The sequence below is a fragment of the Miniopterus natalensis genome, chromosome 5 (assembly GCF_054644295.1).
Source record: "Miniopterus natalensis isolate mMinNat1 chromosome 5, mMinNat1.hap1, whole genome shotgun sequence".
Lineage (NCBI taxonomy): Eukaryota > Metazoa > Chordata > Mammalia > Chiroptera > Miniopteridae > Miniopterus > Miniopterus natalensis.
In genome coordinates, this window is record NC_142085.1 from 24,636,275 (window position 1) to 24,655,124 (window position 18,850).

Below are 18,850 nucleotides of genomic sequence, written 5' to 3' on the forward strand. Positions count from 1 at the left end.
TACAAATACCCATAATAATTCATAATAATTTTAGATTGTGATTCCTGACCAGGAAAGGTCCAACCTGTGGTAGGGTTTTAAAGAAGAAAGATGCCATATTGTGTTAGACTAATGAAGAGAAGTTTTGTAAAACAAACTTTTCTGTTTATTTGTTTGATTTGTTTTAGATAGTTTTAGAGGAGTTTAATTAGTTGAAAAAGTGGTTTAAATGGAGTAGGGTCATTTACAAACCAAGCAATAACATTTGCAATGCCCTAGGCATAGAATATGTTTGATACAAAGTGAGAACATCAAACTTACATGGTAGCTCTGAGTATTTTATGGGCAGCATTGCAAGACGTAGGAGGAAAATTCAACTAGAACTTAGTGGTAGGTAGAATGGCCATTGGAGGATATTTTTTTATCTAATGAGGAAGAAAAGGAGAGCTCCTGTTGAAATGAGTAAGTTAATGTAATTGGAGTGAATGGTATGAAGGGATAAAATAGGAATAAAGATAGGCAGGGTGCAAGATGGGCTATCAGAAGGTCATTGCTGCACTCTAGCTAATCATAACCACATTCTGACCGGATATTGGCAGCAAGAATAGAAAGAAAATTACAGAGGTAGGAGATATCCAACATAGGTAATGAGGAGGAAAAGAAAGGATATTATACTTCAGAGAAATGTAAAGTCCAAGCTGAAAGTTTAGGAAAAGACGGTGACTTTAACTTTGCACAAATGTAATGCACTACCAAGAGGAGGCGTTGTTCACCTCGCACCTTTAGTGCATTGAACAGGTGAGTGAATAAACAAAGGGAAATTTACTCAACACAAACTTAGGAAATGTGCACCTCAAGATCTGTGTGCAGTTCTCAATAGCTCATGTTGAGATATCTACTGGTAATATACAGGATTCTCATAATAGAAAGATCAAGGTGATAAAAGAGAAAATCCTGCTATTACGAATGAAGGGTCTAGTGAGATTTAGCCTAAAGAAGTAAAGTCTTGGGAAACAGGCTTGGCTATAGTCTTTAATATTTGAATGTACATAATGTGAAGATATTTTAAAATGACACATAAAATTTTATCTAACATAGAGTTCAAATTCAATTTTCTTCAATTGTGCAAGTAATGTTCTATATAGATTTTTTCCAGTTTTCTTCCCAGGATTCAAAAGTAAAGAAACATATACACAAGAGAACCAATTTCTAGTATTTTTACACATATATAACCCCAAAAAGTATGGCCTGGCATTTAGGAAAGCTAACATGACCTCGAGCTGTCTTAATAGAGAGATATTGACCAAAGCAATTGCCCTATTCCTTGCTGCCCTGGTTAGGTCACACTTGGAAACATGTGTTCAGCTACCAATAGTTCATTTGAGGCCATTACTGAAAATCTTGAGTAAGTTCAGGATACAACATATCAGGGTGATGTGGGATGCAAAACCCTACAGTTGAACATGCAAGTTTGGGAGATATTAGGCTGTGTAGGCAAATGCTTGGGGAATCATTATAGCTGTGGTCTTAAAATACTTGAATGACTACTGTTATGGGTTGAATTGTAGTCCTACAAAAAGATAAGATGAAATTCTAACCCCCAGAACCTCAGAATGCACCCTTATTTGGAAATAGTCATTGCAAATATAATTAGTTAAGAGGAAGTCATGCTGAGGTAGGTTAGGCTTCTAAACCAATAGGACTGGTATCTTTTCAAGAAGATGACTATGTGAGGATAGAAACACAAGAATATCATGTGATGATGAAGGTGGAGGAATACCAAAGGATTTCATGCCAAGGAATACCAAGGATTGCTGGCAAACCACCAGAAGCTAGGAAGAGTCAAGGAAGGATGTCCCTACAGGCTCCAGAGGGCAGGGCCACCACCCTGCTGGACTTGGAGAACAGAGCACCAAGCCTCAGATAATTAATCCTAAACTTTAAAACTAATGGGATTTGCCCTGGTGAGTTGCAAACTTGCTTTAGACCAGTGACCCTTTTTTCCTTCCAATTTCTCACGTTTAGAATGAGAACCTGTACCTACGCTTGTCCCACCATTGTAGTTTGGAGAGAGAAAACTTGTTTTCTAGGTGTCACTGGACCACAAATGAAGAGGAATTTTCCCCAGGGAAGAACCATACCCCAAATCCTACCTATTCTTGATTTAGATAATATTTAAATAAAATTTGGATTTGGGGTCAATATTGAAATGGGTTAAAAATTTGGGGACTGTTGAGGTCGAATGAACGTATTTTGCATATGGGAAAGATGTGAGTTTTTAGGAACCAAAGGACAGACAATTATGGGTTGAACTGTGTCTTCCCCAAGGATACATGTTAAAGTGCTAACAATCTGGACCTCAGAATGGGATCTTATTTAGAAATAATTAGTTAAAGTGAAATCATACTAGAGTTGAGTGGGTGCCTAAACCAGTAGGACTGGTGTCCACATAAGAAGCCACCCATGTGAAGATGGAGACACAGAAGAATGCCATGCGGTGATGAAGGTGGAGACTGGAGTTATGCAGCTGCATGTCCATGGAGCCAAAGATTGCCAGCAAACAGCCAGAGGCTCGGGGAGAGTCAAAGAATTTCTCTATGGGCTTCGGAGGGAGTTTGGCCCTGCTGACTCCCTGATTTTGGACTTCTAGCCTCCAGAGCTGTGAGACAAGACATTTCTGTTACTTGAAGAGACCCAATTTGTTGTACTCTGCTACAGGAGCCCTGGGAAACTAATAGAGGTGAGATGTAAAAAAATAGATGAGGTTTATTCCTTCGGGAGAACCCACGAGCAGAAAGAAAAGGGAAGCAGTTACCGACTCATCATCAACAGGAACTCGCTAGTCGTTACAGCCGCCACAAAATGAACTCAAGGTCTTTAGAAAGCTAGGAATTCCGTATTAAAAATGTTCAAGCTGGCCCTGCTGGGCGTGGCTCAGCGGTTGAGCGTCGACCTAGGATCCAGGAGATCGCGGTTAGATTCCCGGTCAGGGCACGTGCCCGGGTTGCGGGCTCGATCCCCAGTCAGGGGTGTGCAGGAGGCAGCTGATCAATGACTCTCATCATTGATGTTTCTCTCTCTCTTTCCCTCCCCCTTCCTCTCCCTCAAATCAATAAAGATATATTTAAAGTTTTAAAAAGTTCAAACTGGATGGATCAGGACCTTACTAAGGTGGCTCATGCGGCAAATGGCAAGTTCAACTAATGATCTGCTAAAGGCCTGTCAAACAGATGTTGGCAGTGTCTTTTCCATCTCCTGCTTTGATAAAAGGCATAATATAACGGCACCGCACAGCAAATAAATCTAAGCTCTAGCACTTACTAGCTATTTGTCTTTCGGTAAGTTTCGTTCTCTAGTGTCAGTTTTCTACCTGTTAAATAGGATTATTAATAGTGATCACTTCATAGTGTATTATGAGGGTTAAACTAGTTAATAACTTACATTGCTTAGAGCAGTGCCTGGCACATAGTAAGTCGTGTAAAAGTGTAAAAATACTTGCTTTCATGTTGGTTAAACAGAATGCATTCACACTGCCTTTCTATCACTGCCGTTTCGCACATCCAAAATATGGAGAATTAGGAGACAAACTAGAACTGCTTTTATTATTTATTTTTAGGTCTTTTTTTTGTTGTTTTGGTAGATTCAAAATTATACCATTTGGACCATTTATTGACCAAGTATCCACAGTATGATGCTTTTGACAATTTCCTTATAACAAGCTGTGATAATGTGTCAGTCACCTGCTAGGATGGGTTTGTGCATGAGAGAGAGAGAGGAGTTTTTGCATCCTACGGTGCTGGGGTTAGATAAAGATGTGAAGTTCTTCAAAATTAAACTCTCAGAAATTCAGGTATTTTATGAAATTAGCATCTGTTTGTGACTGAAGGGTAATTTCAGCTTCGGGAGCTAGTAAAAGCATTTTTCAGTATATAGAACTCTCAATAAATGATACATAATTATAAAAAAAAAAACATCATTCAGTGACTTAAACTTAACAAAATGTGCTTTTATTTCTTCACTCTATAAGGGTACTAATCACTGCATCATTTGGGTGCATGGGAGACAGCTCTGGCAGGTTAATGATACCCCAGGCAAACTCGCAGTTACTTTCAGCGAAGCAAACCAGCAATAAATGTGGTAGCAGCCCTTGCACCTATATAATTCCGAAGCCGTGATTATGTAACCGTTGGATACACCAGACGGAGGGCACAGAATCAAGGACTTCCATAAAAAGCAACTCAGTGAGATAGCACGGCTCTTAAACATAAGAACATACCGAAAGGCAATAAGGAAGGCTCAGCTGTGGAAGTATTGAAAAGTATGTTTGATTTAAGGTGATGTTTAGAGGTCGTCAAGAGTAATAGAAAGAAGGATTGCATTTCTAGAACTTATATGTCCTTTGTTGTAACATCTTCATTTTCACAAAAGAAGGCAACCAATGTAGTGACAGACCAGCTCTTCGCTTAGCGTTTAATCCCAGTTCTTCTGTGCTTTATAGGCCACTTGTCCTTAGACAAGTACCATGAACTCCCAGTGTCTCAATTACCTCGTGTTGGTCATGATGTCTTCCCTTGGGATTGCGATCCAAATTAAATGACCTGAGTATATGAACCATCTAACTCAGTAGTTGACAGTAATAGAAGCTGAATAATTGTTGACTTTTGTATTTTAAGCCTCTTAATCTGTTGAAGTTCCAGATGCAGAGTTTGAGATCAGATAAGGGCAAATGGCATAGATGAGGCAAACACTACAGTTCTCTGAAAATAGCTACCTTCTAATTCATCTCAATTCTGTAAATGTTTCTTGAGCACCAGGGGAACAGAAAAAAGAGTCAAAGATTGTACTTTAACTTCTGGGAATCACAGTTCAACATCTAATAAAAGTAAATGCAGCCCTATGATCCGTAGAGAACTATCTTGCAAGGCAAATGAACTGATTTTAAGTTCATATTCAGCATTCACACAGATTGACCAATTTAATGAAAATACAGCACAACCTTAAATTATCTTTCCTTCTCAATATTTGTTTGTGGACTTTATAGAAGTATTGACTAGCTTGACAATGTTTCCTCATTAGTACCTATTTTGTTTGTTTGTTTAGTTTACTGAGTTATTCTGTTTGCGACTGTAACAGAACACCGTAATCTGGATGGCTTACAAACAACAGAAATTTATTTCTCACAGTTCCAGAGGCTGAAAAGTCCAAGATCAAGGTTGGCAGATTTGGGTCTGGTGAAGGCCCACTTCCTACTTTATAAACAATAGACTTTTTGCTATGTCTTTACAAGTAGACAGAGATAAGAGCACTAATCCCATTCATGAGGGCTCCACCCTTATAACCTAATCACCACCCAAAGGCCCACCTCCTACTATCACATTGAGGGTTTGGATGTAAACATCTGAATTTTGAGAGGATACAAAAATTCAGTCCATAATAATTACTATTCGTTTTTCTTTCCAAATTAGTTTGTGTGGCAGTGTGGAAGAACCATCACATGAGGACAGTGACCAACTACTTCATAGTCAACCTTTCCCTGGCTGACGTGCTCGTGACCATCACCTGCCTCCCCGCCACGCTGGTTGTGGACATCACCGAGACCTGGTTCTTTGGACAGTCCCTCTGTAAAGTGATCCCTTATTTACAGGTAATTGTTTCTGAAATTTTTGATTCAAACACAAAAGCTAGTGAAAAGTATTTTCAATTAGAGTCATAGTGCTATGTTAACTAGTTAGCTAAGAAAGAAATAGACTTGCCCAAGGAATTGGCAACCAAGGAAAATAAAGGAATCAGTAAACTTAAGAAAAGTAATACTTGAGAATTTATGTGTAAAGAAATTAAGTTCTGGGTAAAAATAAAGCAACAGAATCCTCAAGACATTGTTATATGCAGCATAAACCTTTTATTTCTTTCATCTCTATTTTTCTGATTATAAAATAAGGAACATGAACAAAGTAATGGTTGAACTTCTCCCAGTTCAAATAATTGAGGGCTATTTGTTTTTATAAGTGATTTCACTTCATGCAAAAAAAATTAGGAGGCATGTGATCAAAGCAGTACTGTAAAGAGGCTTTAGTGTAGGTTCTGAATCAAACTACCATGTCTGGAATATCTGTCCTGCCATCACCAGTTGTATGCTATCAAACCAAACACAGAAGCTTTTTGTGACTCACTCATCTATTTAAAAAGGATAATAATTTTAATTATAGCTATAGCCTATGGTTATTGGTCTACTTACATAATTTATATAAATCACTTGGCACAGTGATTACCCTCTGGAAAATGATCTTATAAAAACATAGTATGTTCTCAGTAACTATCAGTCATCATCATTAGATGTTTTATTGTTTAGTAGTGGAAGCAGTGTTCCTTTGACTAATTGCCCTATAAGAAGATAAGAACAAATACTTCAGAGAGTAATTTTCTAACTGATATTCTGATAGCTCTAAAATAATTTTTAAAAATTTACTAAGTTAGTGGCTACTACCATAAGACTCAAAGACATGGATTCCCTTTAGCAACTGGGCTGTAAGTAAAATGCTTACCACTCTCTACTTGTGTTCCCATACCCCAGACCCATGTCCGTCTCCCACCCTTCAGTCTGTATTCCATCTAGTCTCCCAAATGGTGATCATAGTATTTGAAGGAAATAAAAATGTGCTCCTAATTATAAAAATTTAGCATAACTAGAACAGCTGGACATTGACAAGCAAAAAAATAATAATAATCTAGACACAGACCTTACATGCTTCACAAAAAGTAGTTCAAAATGTATCATAGGCCTGAATATAAAACTCAAAAGTTTAAAACTCCTAGAAGATAATATAGGAGAAAACTTAGATGACCTTTGGGCATGTTGATGATTTTTTTTAGATACAGCTCCAAAGGCATGATATTTGAAAGAAATAATTGATAAGCTGAATTTTAAAAATAAAAAAAAAATGTGTGTTCTGTGAAAGACAATATCAAGACAGCGAAAAGACAAGCTATAGACTGAGAGAAAATATTTGTAAAAGGCAAACTTAATAAAGTACTGCTATCTAAAATTATAGGGATCTCTTAAAACTCATTAAAGCAAACTTCCCAATTGAAAAATGGGCCAAAGACCTTAACAAACGCCACACCAAAGAAGCTATTCAGATGGCAAAGAAGCGTATGTAAAGATGCTTGTCTTTATATGTCATCAGCAAAATGCAGATTAAAACAACAATGAAAAAACAAGAACAATGAAATATCAGTGCACAACTGTTAGAATGGTTGAATTCTGGAACAGTAACAATGCCAAATGCTGGTGAATATGTAGAGTAATAGTAACTTATCCGTTACTGCTGGTGGAAATGCACAATTGTTCAGCCACTTTGGAAGATGGTTTCCTGTTTTGTTACAAAATTAGACATAGTCCCACTATATGATCCAGCAATTGCACTCCTGTATTTATTATTATCAAAGCTTGGAAGCAACCACGATGTCCTTAAGTAGATGAATGAATAAATAAACTGTGGTGCATATAGACAATAGAATGCCATTCAGCACTAAAAAGAAATGAGGTATAAAGCCATGAAATGAGAAAGAGAAACCTTATTACTAAATGAAAGAAGACAACCTGAGAAGACTATATATATATTTTGTGTCATTCCAATAATATGACGTTCTGGAAGAGGCAAAACTGGAGAAAGTAAAAAGACCTGGAGTTGTCAAGGATAGGAAAGGATGAATAGGCAGAATTCAGAAGATTTTTAAGGCAGTGCAATGATGATATATAATGGTGGATATGTGTTATACATTTATTTAAACCCATAGAATATACAACACCAAGAATGAACCCTAAAGTAAACTATGGACTTTGTATGATCATGACGTGTCAGTGTTGTTTCATCAATTATAACAGATGTAACAGGGGAGGCTATGCATATGTGGGGGGGGGAAGGTATATTGAAAATCTCTGTACCTTTTCCTTAATTTTGATGTGATCTCAAAAGTATTCCATAAAATAAAGTCTTGATAAAAACAAAAGTTGGGGAGACCACAAGTAGCCCATTAATAGAAAGTATATTGATTAGTCTTTTGAATCAGAAATGTTACAAAAAATATTTATAGCCCAATAGTTTTTCAATGACCTCTTACACAGAGGAGCGATCATTTTTTAGATCAGATTCTTGATAGAATAGTAAGTGAGAAATAGTATGTGGAATTTATAAGTTTCATTGCAAGCATTAAGTTTAACTATGAGGCTGGTTTGTGTCGGTTGGCTGAAAATCATGAATAGGTTACAAAAATAAACTGTAGCAAAATTCTTTGAGAGAAATAGTACATGGAGAAACTGAGAAAAAAATATCCTAATTAAAAAATCATTAAGAATGGGGTCTCTTGGTGTTTTCATGTAAACACAGGGGAAATCATACTAGCAGAGGATTCTAATATTTCACCATCTCTGTGGTACTTCCAGCAAGCTTTGTATTTCTCTTGGTTCCAGTAACTATCCAGGGGGAAATTGAGGGAATCCTGTTAAGTTCCAAGATGGCTTTAGTTGCCCAGAATCTTCTGCTTGCTGAGAGAGACTATTTCAAGCTCTCTTTATGAGACAGAAGATTCCCTTGTTAAGAGTGAGGTGATGCGGGAGGGGTGTACCACCCTGTGGTTCTGCTCTAATGCACTGTGACCCCCTGTAATAGACTAGGTATTCCAGATTCTACTGTTGGCACCTGAGGACAGGCTGGAAGCAGTGGGAAACAGTGAGTGATGTAAGTCCTACCATTGAAGGAACATTTACCTCCTAATGGAATCTGCTTCTTTATAAACAGTGTCCAGTCTGATCAACTCCTCAGTTGACCCTCTTCTCCATAGGCCAAGGAGACAACTACAGAGTAGCCACAAGATCTGAGTCAGATGGAAAAGACTAGATCTATTTGTTACCGCATTCAACATTATTTCTTGATGGAAAGTTGTAAATGTACAAAAGTATTGACACACTGGTAAAAATAGCATCTACAAATTCTCACAATACTTATTGCCCATTTTCCATAGCATTTTCCCACATGGAATGAACGATGTCAATGGTAAATAAGCCATTCATTTAAATCTGAGTAGTATTTTTTCTTAATTTTAATATTCTGAAACTGGTGGCTTTGTCTCTAATGTGATACGTATGTCCTACTGAATATTTTAAAACATTACAAATTGCCCAGCCAAATTTAAGGTTATTTGGTTGTGTTTAAGATCTTTTGAAAATGTGCTAATTCTCTCTATATTTTATAGGTTCTTTTTCTTCTAAATATAATACAATACAACCTTTAGTTTTATGAATGATGTTCTATAAACACTTTGGCAAATGCTCAAAAATATTTAAAATCTCACAAATATAACAAATCTTAGATGAATAATTAAAATGAGATCTCTGTATCTTTAATAATTCTACAAATCTAGGCCATTAACATTTATTGGGCTATTTGCTGAATAATTACCATTAATTTCTTGAAAATTATATATATATATATATTTTTTTTTTCTCACACTTACAGAAGCAGTTGGTTCCTTTTTCAGAGTGATTATTTGTTGTACGTACAGAAAAGGCTCTGCATAGGAAATGCCAGGAAAAGAACAAAAGCCAACAGAGATGTGGGTGGTGGGTACGTGGTGGTCAGACAGGCTCCTTCACTCTCAGTTCCACATTCGCACCTTCCAGTCTGTTAGTGCCTGTCATCCAAATCTGTGATGAGGCAAAATTTCCACTTCTGCCTGTCATGGATCTCTGAGGTCCTTTTGTCATTTCTATGTGCAAATATAAAACACTCATTCTCACCAAAGAAAGTCTCCAACCTCACCCTGACCACAGGGTGCCCACAGGACGGGGGGGGAGACCAAGCACCTGACAACAGAAGAAATTCACATCATCTCACTGCACTTAATTCACAGCGTTCATAATCCCCTCTAGATTCATTTTTCAAGTGATTAATGATCTGGCTGATTTGAGCTAATATCAAGATCTAAATGAAAAAGGCACCCAGAAGGGCAATTCTAGAAGTGAAAAGCAGCAATAAAACTTCATTTAGAATCACATATGATAAGATGCAATGTTATATCCCCCCCCCGAAAATCATGTAAGTTGAATGCTAGTGTGTATTATACAGCAATAGGTATAATCGTCAAACAGTAAATATTAAGTCACTGATTGCCAAGGGTCCATTCAGTGAATTCTACTGCTCGATCGGCCATAGCAGCAGAGTCTCTCTCACTGCTCTGTAACAGAGATGGCCCTGCACTTTGGCCAACTGTGAGCACTGGAAGACTGTCTTTCAGTGAACTGTTTTGAATTGGTTATTCTCGCTAAAAGTAGAGGGAAATGCTAGAAATGACTTTGTAGTTTGAGCCACGCTATGACTAGCTCATTCACCCACGTTGATTAGAATTCATGGATAATAAACCACTAAGCCTTGTTGAACATCTAACACTCCTAATTTCTCAATTGGCTAAAGATAGCCCTCGCCCAGCAGCTATGAAAGGTCAACGGTGCAGTTTTGGACTGTAACAATTCTGTCCCTAAATTAGCAATAGTATTGAGGGGCTTTGGGTGCTTGACATATTGGCAGGGAAGTAATGGATGTTGAGAAGAGAAAGGGACTGGTTTGGGAAAGGGGCTTAAATGCACTCTAAGGTAGCATCAAGAAATTCCCAGGAGTCATGAACCAATCTAAGCCTGCTCTGATAGAGTTCAGCCCTTTAAGGTTATACTTAAAGTGAAATTAACCTCTGAAAATTTAACACAGGTTAAGTTTTACTTGTGATTTCTATGACTGTTCTTCACTGAAATGTGGTGTGTTCCAATTAAAAGCTAGAATTCCAAGCTTGAGGATGAAAGAGAAAACTGATGGTATAGTCATCATTATCGTTGCCATAATCATAATAAGTAACCACAAACCCATAGCATTTGTATGCCAGCCCAGAGCTAGGCATTTCACATCGCAACTGATTCTCTCTACCATTAGCATCCAATTTTACAGATGAGGAAACTGAGTCATAGAAAGGTTAAGTAACTTACCAGGATCCCACATTTATTAAGTGAGATGGGATTCATGCCCGGAAAACCTGGTTGCATAATTGACTCCAACTATACTAGACTGACTTTCCCAGAGAGAAGCAGATATCATAGTGGCAAGAACCTTATCCTGTCAATGTCACTCACTTAACAGAAAAAAAAATGACAACTCACACATATTAGGCCTAAAATAATGTGAGTGACCCAACATTGCACAGCTGGCTGGTGGGAGAGTGAGAATAGATGGATCACCCTGAGCCCTTTCTCCTGCGCTGTGCTGGCTCTTAGATCCCATTCACTCAGACTCTCCTACAGTCAATGCATCGGCCAGGAAGGCCCTGATGTAAGACGCAGAGCGACTTGCCCTTCTGCATATTATGGAATCGATACAACTAGAAAAGGAAAAAGAGAAAGATGACTGGACACTATAACCTTAGACTGAGGCTTAGAACTATTTAATTCAAAAAAATATATTTATTAAGCACATAAAACACTGCCCAATACTGGGGACACGGTGGTGGAAAAATATAAATACAGTAGCAATTCCTTTTGCTGTAGAGTTTTGTTCCAATAGAGAAGACAGATAATAAGTTAATTATCTGTCTTCTCTATTGTACTATAAATACTTAAAAAATAAATAGAAATTTGTAATAAAACATGACTGAAAAGAGTATGAGATTTTGAGAGTACTATCAGAATCAATGGTTCATCCGGTACAGGGATAAATTAAATATAGCTGCCTAAACTGATCAGGTGGGTGTAGGCACGCTTAACATACTTCTTTAATAGTTCCTTAAATTTCCAAGTTAGAATGTCATTTGTGGTGTTATTAATTAATGAAGCCTGGACAAGGGGAATTTGTTTGAATTTTAGAAGCAAGTTGCTTGTCCTGCAATGAGCAAATTATGGTAAGGAGATCCATATACAGAATTTTATTTTAACATAACTCTTGCCTTTCTTTAGGTGCAACATATTGGAAATGAACTGATGCACCAATAGCCTTTGTTATTTGAAAATATGAAATGAGATACCCATAATTCAGAAATGCCAATTAAATGCAATTACAAATTCCTATATGATAATTTAAAAGAAAGACATTTCATATTATTCTCTATACGTGAAAAAAAGTTTTCCAGTTCAGACTAAACATTTGTGTTTTATTTTTTTCAGTTGAGGATAAGATTTCCTCTATCAATGGAAAAGTTTCAAGACAATGTAATGATAGTAATCACTCAAAGACTGCGAGGTTATAAATTAAAACATTTGGCATAAAAAAAGTTTACAGTGTTTTCATGGTACCTTTTTAATGTTTAATAAGAAATATGATTTTTTGCACGGATTTTTTTAAATTGTAAAGCATGGCATGAAATGTTTTTTAGCAACTTTAAATGTGGTTATCTGTGGTGACTAGCTTTCTAATAAGGTAAACATAGATTAACAATGATCCACCCTTGGCTGGCCGGGCGTGGCTCAGCAGTTGATCGTTGACCTAGGATCCAGGTGATCGGGGTTCGATTCCCGGTCAGGGCACATGCCCGGGTTGCGGGCTCGATCAATGACTCTCTCATCATTGATGTTTCTATCTCTGTCTCTCCCTCTCCTTTCCTCTCTCTGAAATCAATAAAGATATATTAAAAAAAAAAAAAAAAAAAAGAGTGATCCATCCAATGCCAGGTGCTTCTCTTAACTCTGTCCTTCTTTCTCTAGACTGTGTCGGTGTCAGTGTCCGTCCTCACACTGAGCTGCATCGCCTTGGATCGATGGTACGCGATCTGTCACCCTTTGATGTTCAAGAGCACGGCCAAGCGGGCCCGGAACAGCATCGTCATCATCTGGATCGTGTCCTGCATTATAATGATCCCCCAGGCCATCGTCATGGAGTGCAGCACCATGCTCCCCGGGCTGGCCAACAAAACCACCCTCTTTACAGTGTGCGACGAGCGCTGGGGAGGTAAGCGCATCTCGGCCCCCGAGCTGACGTTTCTATGACAGCCGCAAACTGAAAATTTAAATTGCAGAGCCATTGCAAAGCTGGCCTCGTGTACTTCATTGGCATTGGTTAGTACTGTGTAAAAGCATGAAAACAAGTCGAAGCCTAAAGCAGTTTCACAGAATAGCTCCACCTGGCTTGGTCCTTTTATGTATTGTTATCTAATTTTCAGATAAGGAATGAAAGGGGGAGTTTATTCCGCAATTCAGATCTGATTATGTTAGTTTTTGTTAAATGCTCTAAAACAAAAAGGACTCATTTATTTGAGTCCAAGTATGCGCATTTTATAAGATGGTACAGCATTATCTTGCCTCGTGTCAAGCTCCCCAGTGGGCTTCACATGTCCTGCCTGGAAACATGACTAGAGTTGAGTGTGTGGACCAATGCTGTTCTCTGAGTCAAATTATCCAAACTTGCTGTCTCTGCTCATAACATATTAAACTGATAAAATTTATCCCTGGCACAATTATTATATAATTAAGAATTATATGACTTATGAATCCTTTTTTCCCCTGATGTGTTAGGAAGTTAAACTCAAACAAGCAGAAGCTTGGAGGTTTATATTCCTTTGGTCTAAAATTCTGAGTGACAGTCTTTGAGGTTTTTCTGCACCAGTGGAAACACTTCTATCAATGCCTGGTAATGGCACAGATCTGAACCCAGCAAAGAAGGACAGGAAATTTTAAAATCCTGCATTTCAGCATAGCATGCACTAGTTACAAAATGATTGCATGAAATTTGAAGAAAAAAAAATCTGTCTTCTTCTGAATAAGTGTGTAACAATGGCTCATAATTATGGAATTTAAACATTAGGAAAGCGTTTGTTTATTAGAAAGCTGTACATTTATGCTCATTAGAAAGATGTATCCAAAGACAAACAGTACACCCAAGGGATTGCTTATGAATCTGATATTTTTAAGTATTTGAATTTTTAAATTTATGTTATTTCCTACCCTGATACTTTTATTGGAACACTGAAAAGAAAAAGAAAAAAAGTCAGGAACTAAAAAATTTCGCATATGCTTTCGCTATAGCAAGATAAAATTTAAAAGAAACTAGGATTATTTTGTACATTATCTGAAGTCCCATAATAACTAAATTTCACAATTTGCTTCTTCTATTACCCCAAATATTAAATGTCCTTTTTGTTGCTGAGATTTGCTCTTCTTTTCTAACATTTGGACAAAAGTTTACAGAGGGTCTCATATTTCAGCAAAGCACTGAAGCATCTGAATGCTTCAGACAGGGAAGAGGTACAGGGCGTCCCAAGAAGCAAGAAAATTCACACAATGGACACTGTCACTGGAAGAAGAAAGGAGGAGGGTCCTCCTAACTGATGGCTTCAGGCATGTAGGGTTGTGTAGACTAGGGAATGGATTGTATCTGGATAGAAGGTGGGGTGGGGACCTATTGGGATATGTCTCTTACGCAATTGCTTTACAATGGGTTAGGTTTGGAAGCAGCCTGAAGAGCTCTTGGTTAGAATCCTTTACTTAATTAATGATGAAACTGAGCCATACATTTTGTGAAGCAAACAAGTACATTTAAATCTAAGCTTTCAACTCAAAGTTGGGATTCTTTAAGTTTATGGAGATGGTAATTAGATAAAACGCCCTCTTACTGTTCAATATGTGTCAGTAACGTTTTTACTAAAGTATTTTAGTAGTTTCATTTAGAAGTTTGTGGGCTTTTATAAACGTTTCCTTTTTTATATTGCCCTGAATAATCAGGTAGCATTAATTCTCATTAACAAAAAGTTTACAAAGCTAGGGAATTTTGACAGTTGTTATGATTAAGTAAATAGCCACATCACCTTCTAATTATCTTTGAGCAATAAATATATAAAACTCATTTCAACCTTGAGTATTTTTATTATCTAGCCCTAGCAGGGACATTTTTTTATAAGCAATTATTATTGTTGAATGCCTAAAAATCTAAACTCAGCCTTCAGAAGTCATTTAGGAAAAATATTTAAAAGTGATTTTATATTAGCCCATTATTGCTTAAAATTATTATAAAGACTAAAATTAAGTGGTGCCAAATTGAATTTGGTCATCCTCAAAATCAAACAATAAAAGCTATAAAATTAGCTTTTCAAATCTTAAATAAAATTGTTAATCACAATGTTTTCAAGAAGAATATAAAAGAATTCAAAGCAGGTTTTTAGTTTGCTCATTCGACATTTAGTTTATAATATTTTTTACATAGCATAAGCTCTGTCAATTTAGGCTATTTATAAGTCCATGTTCAACTTAAAATGTTATAATTCAGACATATGTCTGATACTTACAACCTTAAAACATCATAGGAATTATATTTTACAGCGTCAAGTCTCTAAAGTTTAAACATCTTTAAAGTCTAGCACAGTTTTTTAAAATTTGTTGTGAACTGTGTTTCTTCTCTTTATCCTAAGTTATGTCAATAATGTAGTTATAAAATCAGACAGTGATATCATGGCTGTCTTGCAACCAATAGTACAGTGTGAACCGGGGCAGTAAACAATGCGGTCACTTGATTCATATCTATCAGATTGCCTTTGGGAAAGTCTGAAAAGTGCTGTCTCATCCATTGTGCAAAATAACCGAGAGCTCTGTCATACTGAAAATATTACCGGAAAGATGCAATATTTTATGGAACTCATTATATTCATCATTGCCTATGGCTTGTTGAGGGAAACAAAAAAGACTACAAACCATAACTTTTGGCAGGCACACTCAACACTTAAAAACAAATAAAATGCGTTAATATTTATTTTAATGATCTTAAAATATGTCTTTGTATATATTCATTGTTTGCTTCAATCACATCAATTCACACTTTTAAAATTTAAAAATTCTTCCAGAATTACAACCATACTTTCTTGATTGCTTGGCTTATAAATGCAGTTTCACCGGATGGATCCTATTGGGAGGAAAGCAATGTTTCCTTTTTCACTCACTCAGTGATATAATTGTCTCATCCTTCAATCATCCCATTTTTAATGATCATGTACTATTTGTCAGACATAGTTCTGGACACTGGAAATCTCTTAATTTCTCTCCTTTTGGATTTTATTGCCATATTGTTCTTCAGTGGTCTGAAAAAAAAAAAAGAATGGGTCTCTTCTTTTCAGCCAAATTTATTATGGCATCTGGTCTTTTATGAGATTTTGAAAATATATAGATATGTATGTATGTGTATTAAAAGGAACATTAAAATGTTTATTAGGGAGAAGATAAAATATATGAAAGATTCAAGTAAACTTTAGTGGGTCCATAAGCTTTGATAATGCAGTTCAAATTACATATTTGGGAAATTATTTTTAATTTACTTGTCCATTAAATCTCTGATATGTGTACCATGCAGGAGAAAATGTTTGTAGTTTTTAGATTATTAAATTAAATTAACATGTTGGCTCAAAAATGGACTTTAACTCATCTGAGAGAAATTAAGTTTTGTCTAATATATGATATTACCCTTTATTTTTTTAAATATGTTTTTATTGATTTCAGAGTGATATTACCCTTTAATCTCTGATTTCAAAGCTGAAATAAATACCCACATTTGCTCTTTATTTGTCGATTTGATATGTATGCAAGAATTTATTCAGATATGCCTATTCATCAGTTAAGTATAAACACCAATTTTTAATGGTTGTCAATCTTCAAAATGCTGTTTTATAATTTAGATTACCCTTAAGTGGAACAAATTTCATGTAGCTACATTCTAGATTATAGATAAATATTTTAAAATATATTTAAGACATTGCTCATCAAGTGCAGAGAGAGGCCAAAGACAATTTCAACACAGACAGTTTCCATGGTGTTTCTGGATTTCCAATCAGCTTAGACTCTAAGCATGAAATGAGGAATTTAAGATTATCATGTAACCCCAATTATCTATAACAATTTCTTTATTAAAACCAGCTATCCTAGCCTGAATGTATAATTTTGCTAATCAACTTTTCTGTGTGGGTGTTATCATAATATGCCTTTACCAGCCTATTACATGCCTTTCCAAGTATTTATATAAATATACTGACCTCTGAATGAGCTTTCTCTGCCATCTGTTTAAAACTTCAAACTGTTATCACAGTGATGGTATCCATAGCTGCAGTTTAAAAAAAAAAAGCCTATCAAAATCTACCTCCCTCCACTCACTCAATTTAGCCTGATGCAGACATCAAGGCTTCGCAGGTATGTAAGCTTCAAAGCCGTATTTTTATGTGGGGAGCTCATGTGACACCTTCTTTAAAACAAACAAAAGTTCAAAGCCACGTAGGTGTCTGGCAAGTGCTGAAGTCACTCTCTGGCTTGTTTGAAACTGCTCACCAAGTGCTGCTGGGGCCGTCGCACTTCAAAGGCAAAGGTTGTTTGTTATTTTCCAGTCAGGCTGCTGGGATTCTCTCACTTTTTTTTGGTAACTGGCCTGTTTTACCGGATAAAGTTGAAAGCGAGCTCGAAACTGATGAGCTAGGTGTGAGCCACTTGGGCCACAGAGAAGCTCGAAATGCCACGTTGGGCTCTTAGACCCCCTAACTGCACACGCACCCTGCTGTCTCCTCTGAAGATTACGCTGGGGAAAAATATCTATCAGAGAAAAAAGACAGAGTTGTAGAAGAAAGAAGAAGACGAATATTAAACTCAACCAACCCTACAAGATAAGGTTCTGAAATCAAGTGGAGATTATTCAACTCAAAGATATGTCTAAAATATATATTCAGTAAGAACTAAATGAATGATTGTTCAATAAATGTTATCGTTAGTATGATGACCATCACAATTATTATTAGTTGACCCTGACTGTAAATTGCCCTCACCCCATTTGATGGCATAACTGAGTCTCCAGGCTTCTATATGCCCTTTCTGAAGTAATGAAAGTAATAAAATGCAGAATGATATTTAGGATTATCATTCAGTGATAGTATGGAACCAACCCCATCGCCAATATCAAAGTCAAAGTAACTTGTGTAATTTTTAGAAGTGAATAAAAAAACCTTTGCTTTATTAGCTTTCGGTTAGAATTATGTCTAACTTTTGCATTTCATATCCATGAAATCCATGTAGGATATTTTCTGGTTTTTGTTTTACATTTAAGTAAAAGTGGCTGGATCACTGTAATATATTCAAATACTAGTGTAAGAAAAATACCCTTTAAATCATCTAAAAAGTCAGTGATGGATATATTTTAGCAAAGCCAAAAAAAATTAATGTTAATGCCATTCATTAATTGATGAATCATTTAATAAATACCTAATCCGTGATAACTCTCACTTGTGTTCATAGAATTAAGTATAAGTAAGAAATAGCAATAATCCTACAAATACTAATTAGTAATAAGTGAGATGAATGTGAAAAGGACAATACCCATGTCGGTTTAAAAATTAGCTTTAAAAAACCATAAAAAATATCTTATTGAAAGTAAATGGATACATACATATACACACACACAGTGTACTTAATGATTAATTTTGTATATGTTCTTGTAAGTCAGCAAAAAGAATTATTTTGAATGTTTGCTGAATTCATTTTTCTGAATTTTTCCACATTGGAAGGTCCAGCTGGGAATAGCTTCTGATTTCTCAAGAAAGTTATATTCTAAGGAGGAGGAATCAACTGAGTTTCCATTATCTTACTATTTTAGCAAAAGCATTAGTAATTGGGTTTGGATTGAGTCCTGTCCCTTCTTGTAAATGCAAGTATAGGAAAATCCAATTTAGTTTTTATTAATTAGCCACATGTAATCAAAACAAAAAAAGGCTTTCAATAAATGAACAATTGACTGGATAGACTTTGGCAGCACAAATTAAGAAATAGCTAATTGTTATTCCTCTCTAAGTCATTAAATGGAATTACAACTTCACATTTAGTACA

General features: G+C 36.2%; 1 protein-coding gene across 1 annotated transcript in view; it reads left to right on the top strand.

The window, feature by feature from the left end:
* HCRTR2 (hypocretin receptor 2) overlaps positions 1–18,850 on the top strand; it is an 87,504-nt gene that overhangs the window by 52,346 nt on the left and 16,308 nt on the right. Inside the window, exons 2-3 of the mRNA XM_016198057.2 lie at positions 5,445–5,623; positions 12,716–12,959. Coding sequence (XP_016053543.1) covers positions 5,445–5,623; positions 12,716–12,959 — 423 coding nt within the window. The remainder of the gene's footprint in view (positions 1–5,444; positions 5,624–12,715; positions 12,960–18,850) is intronic.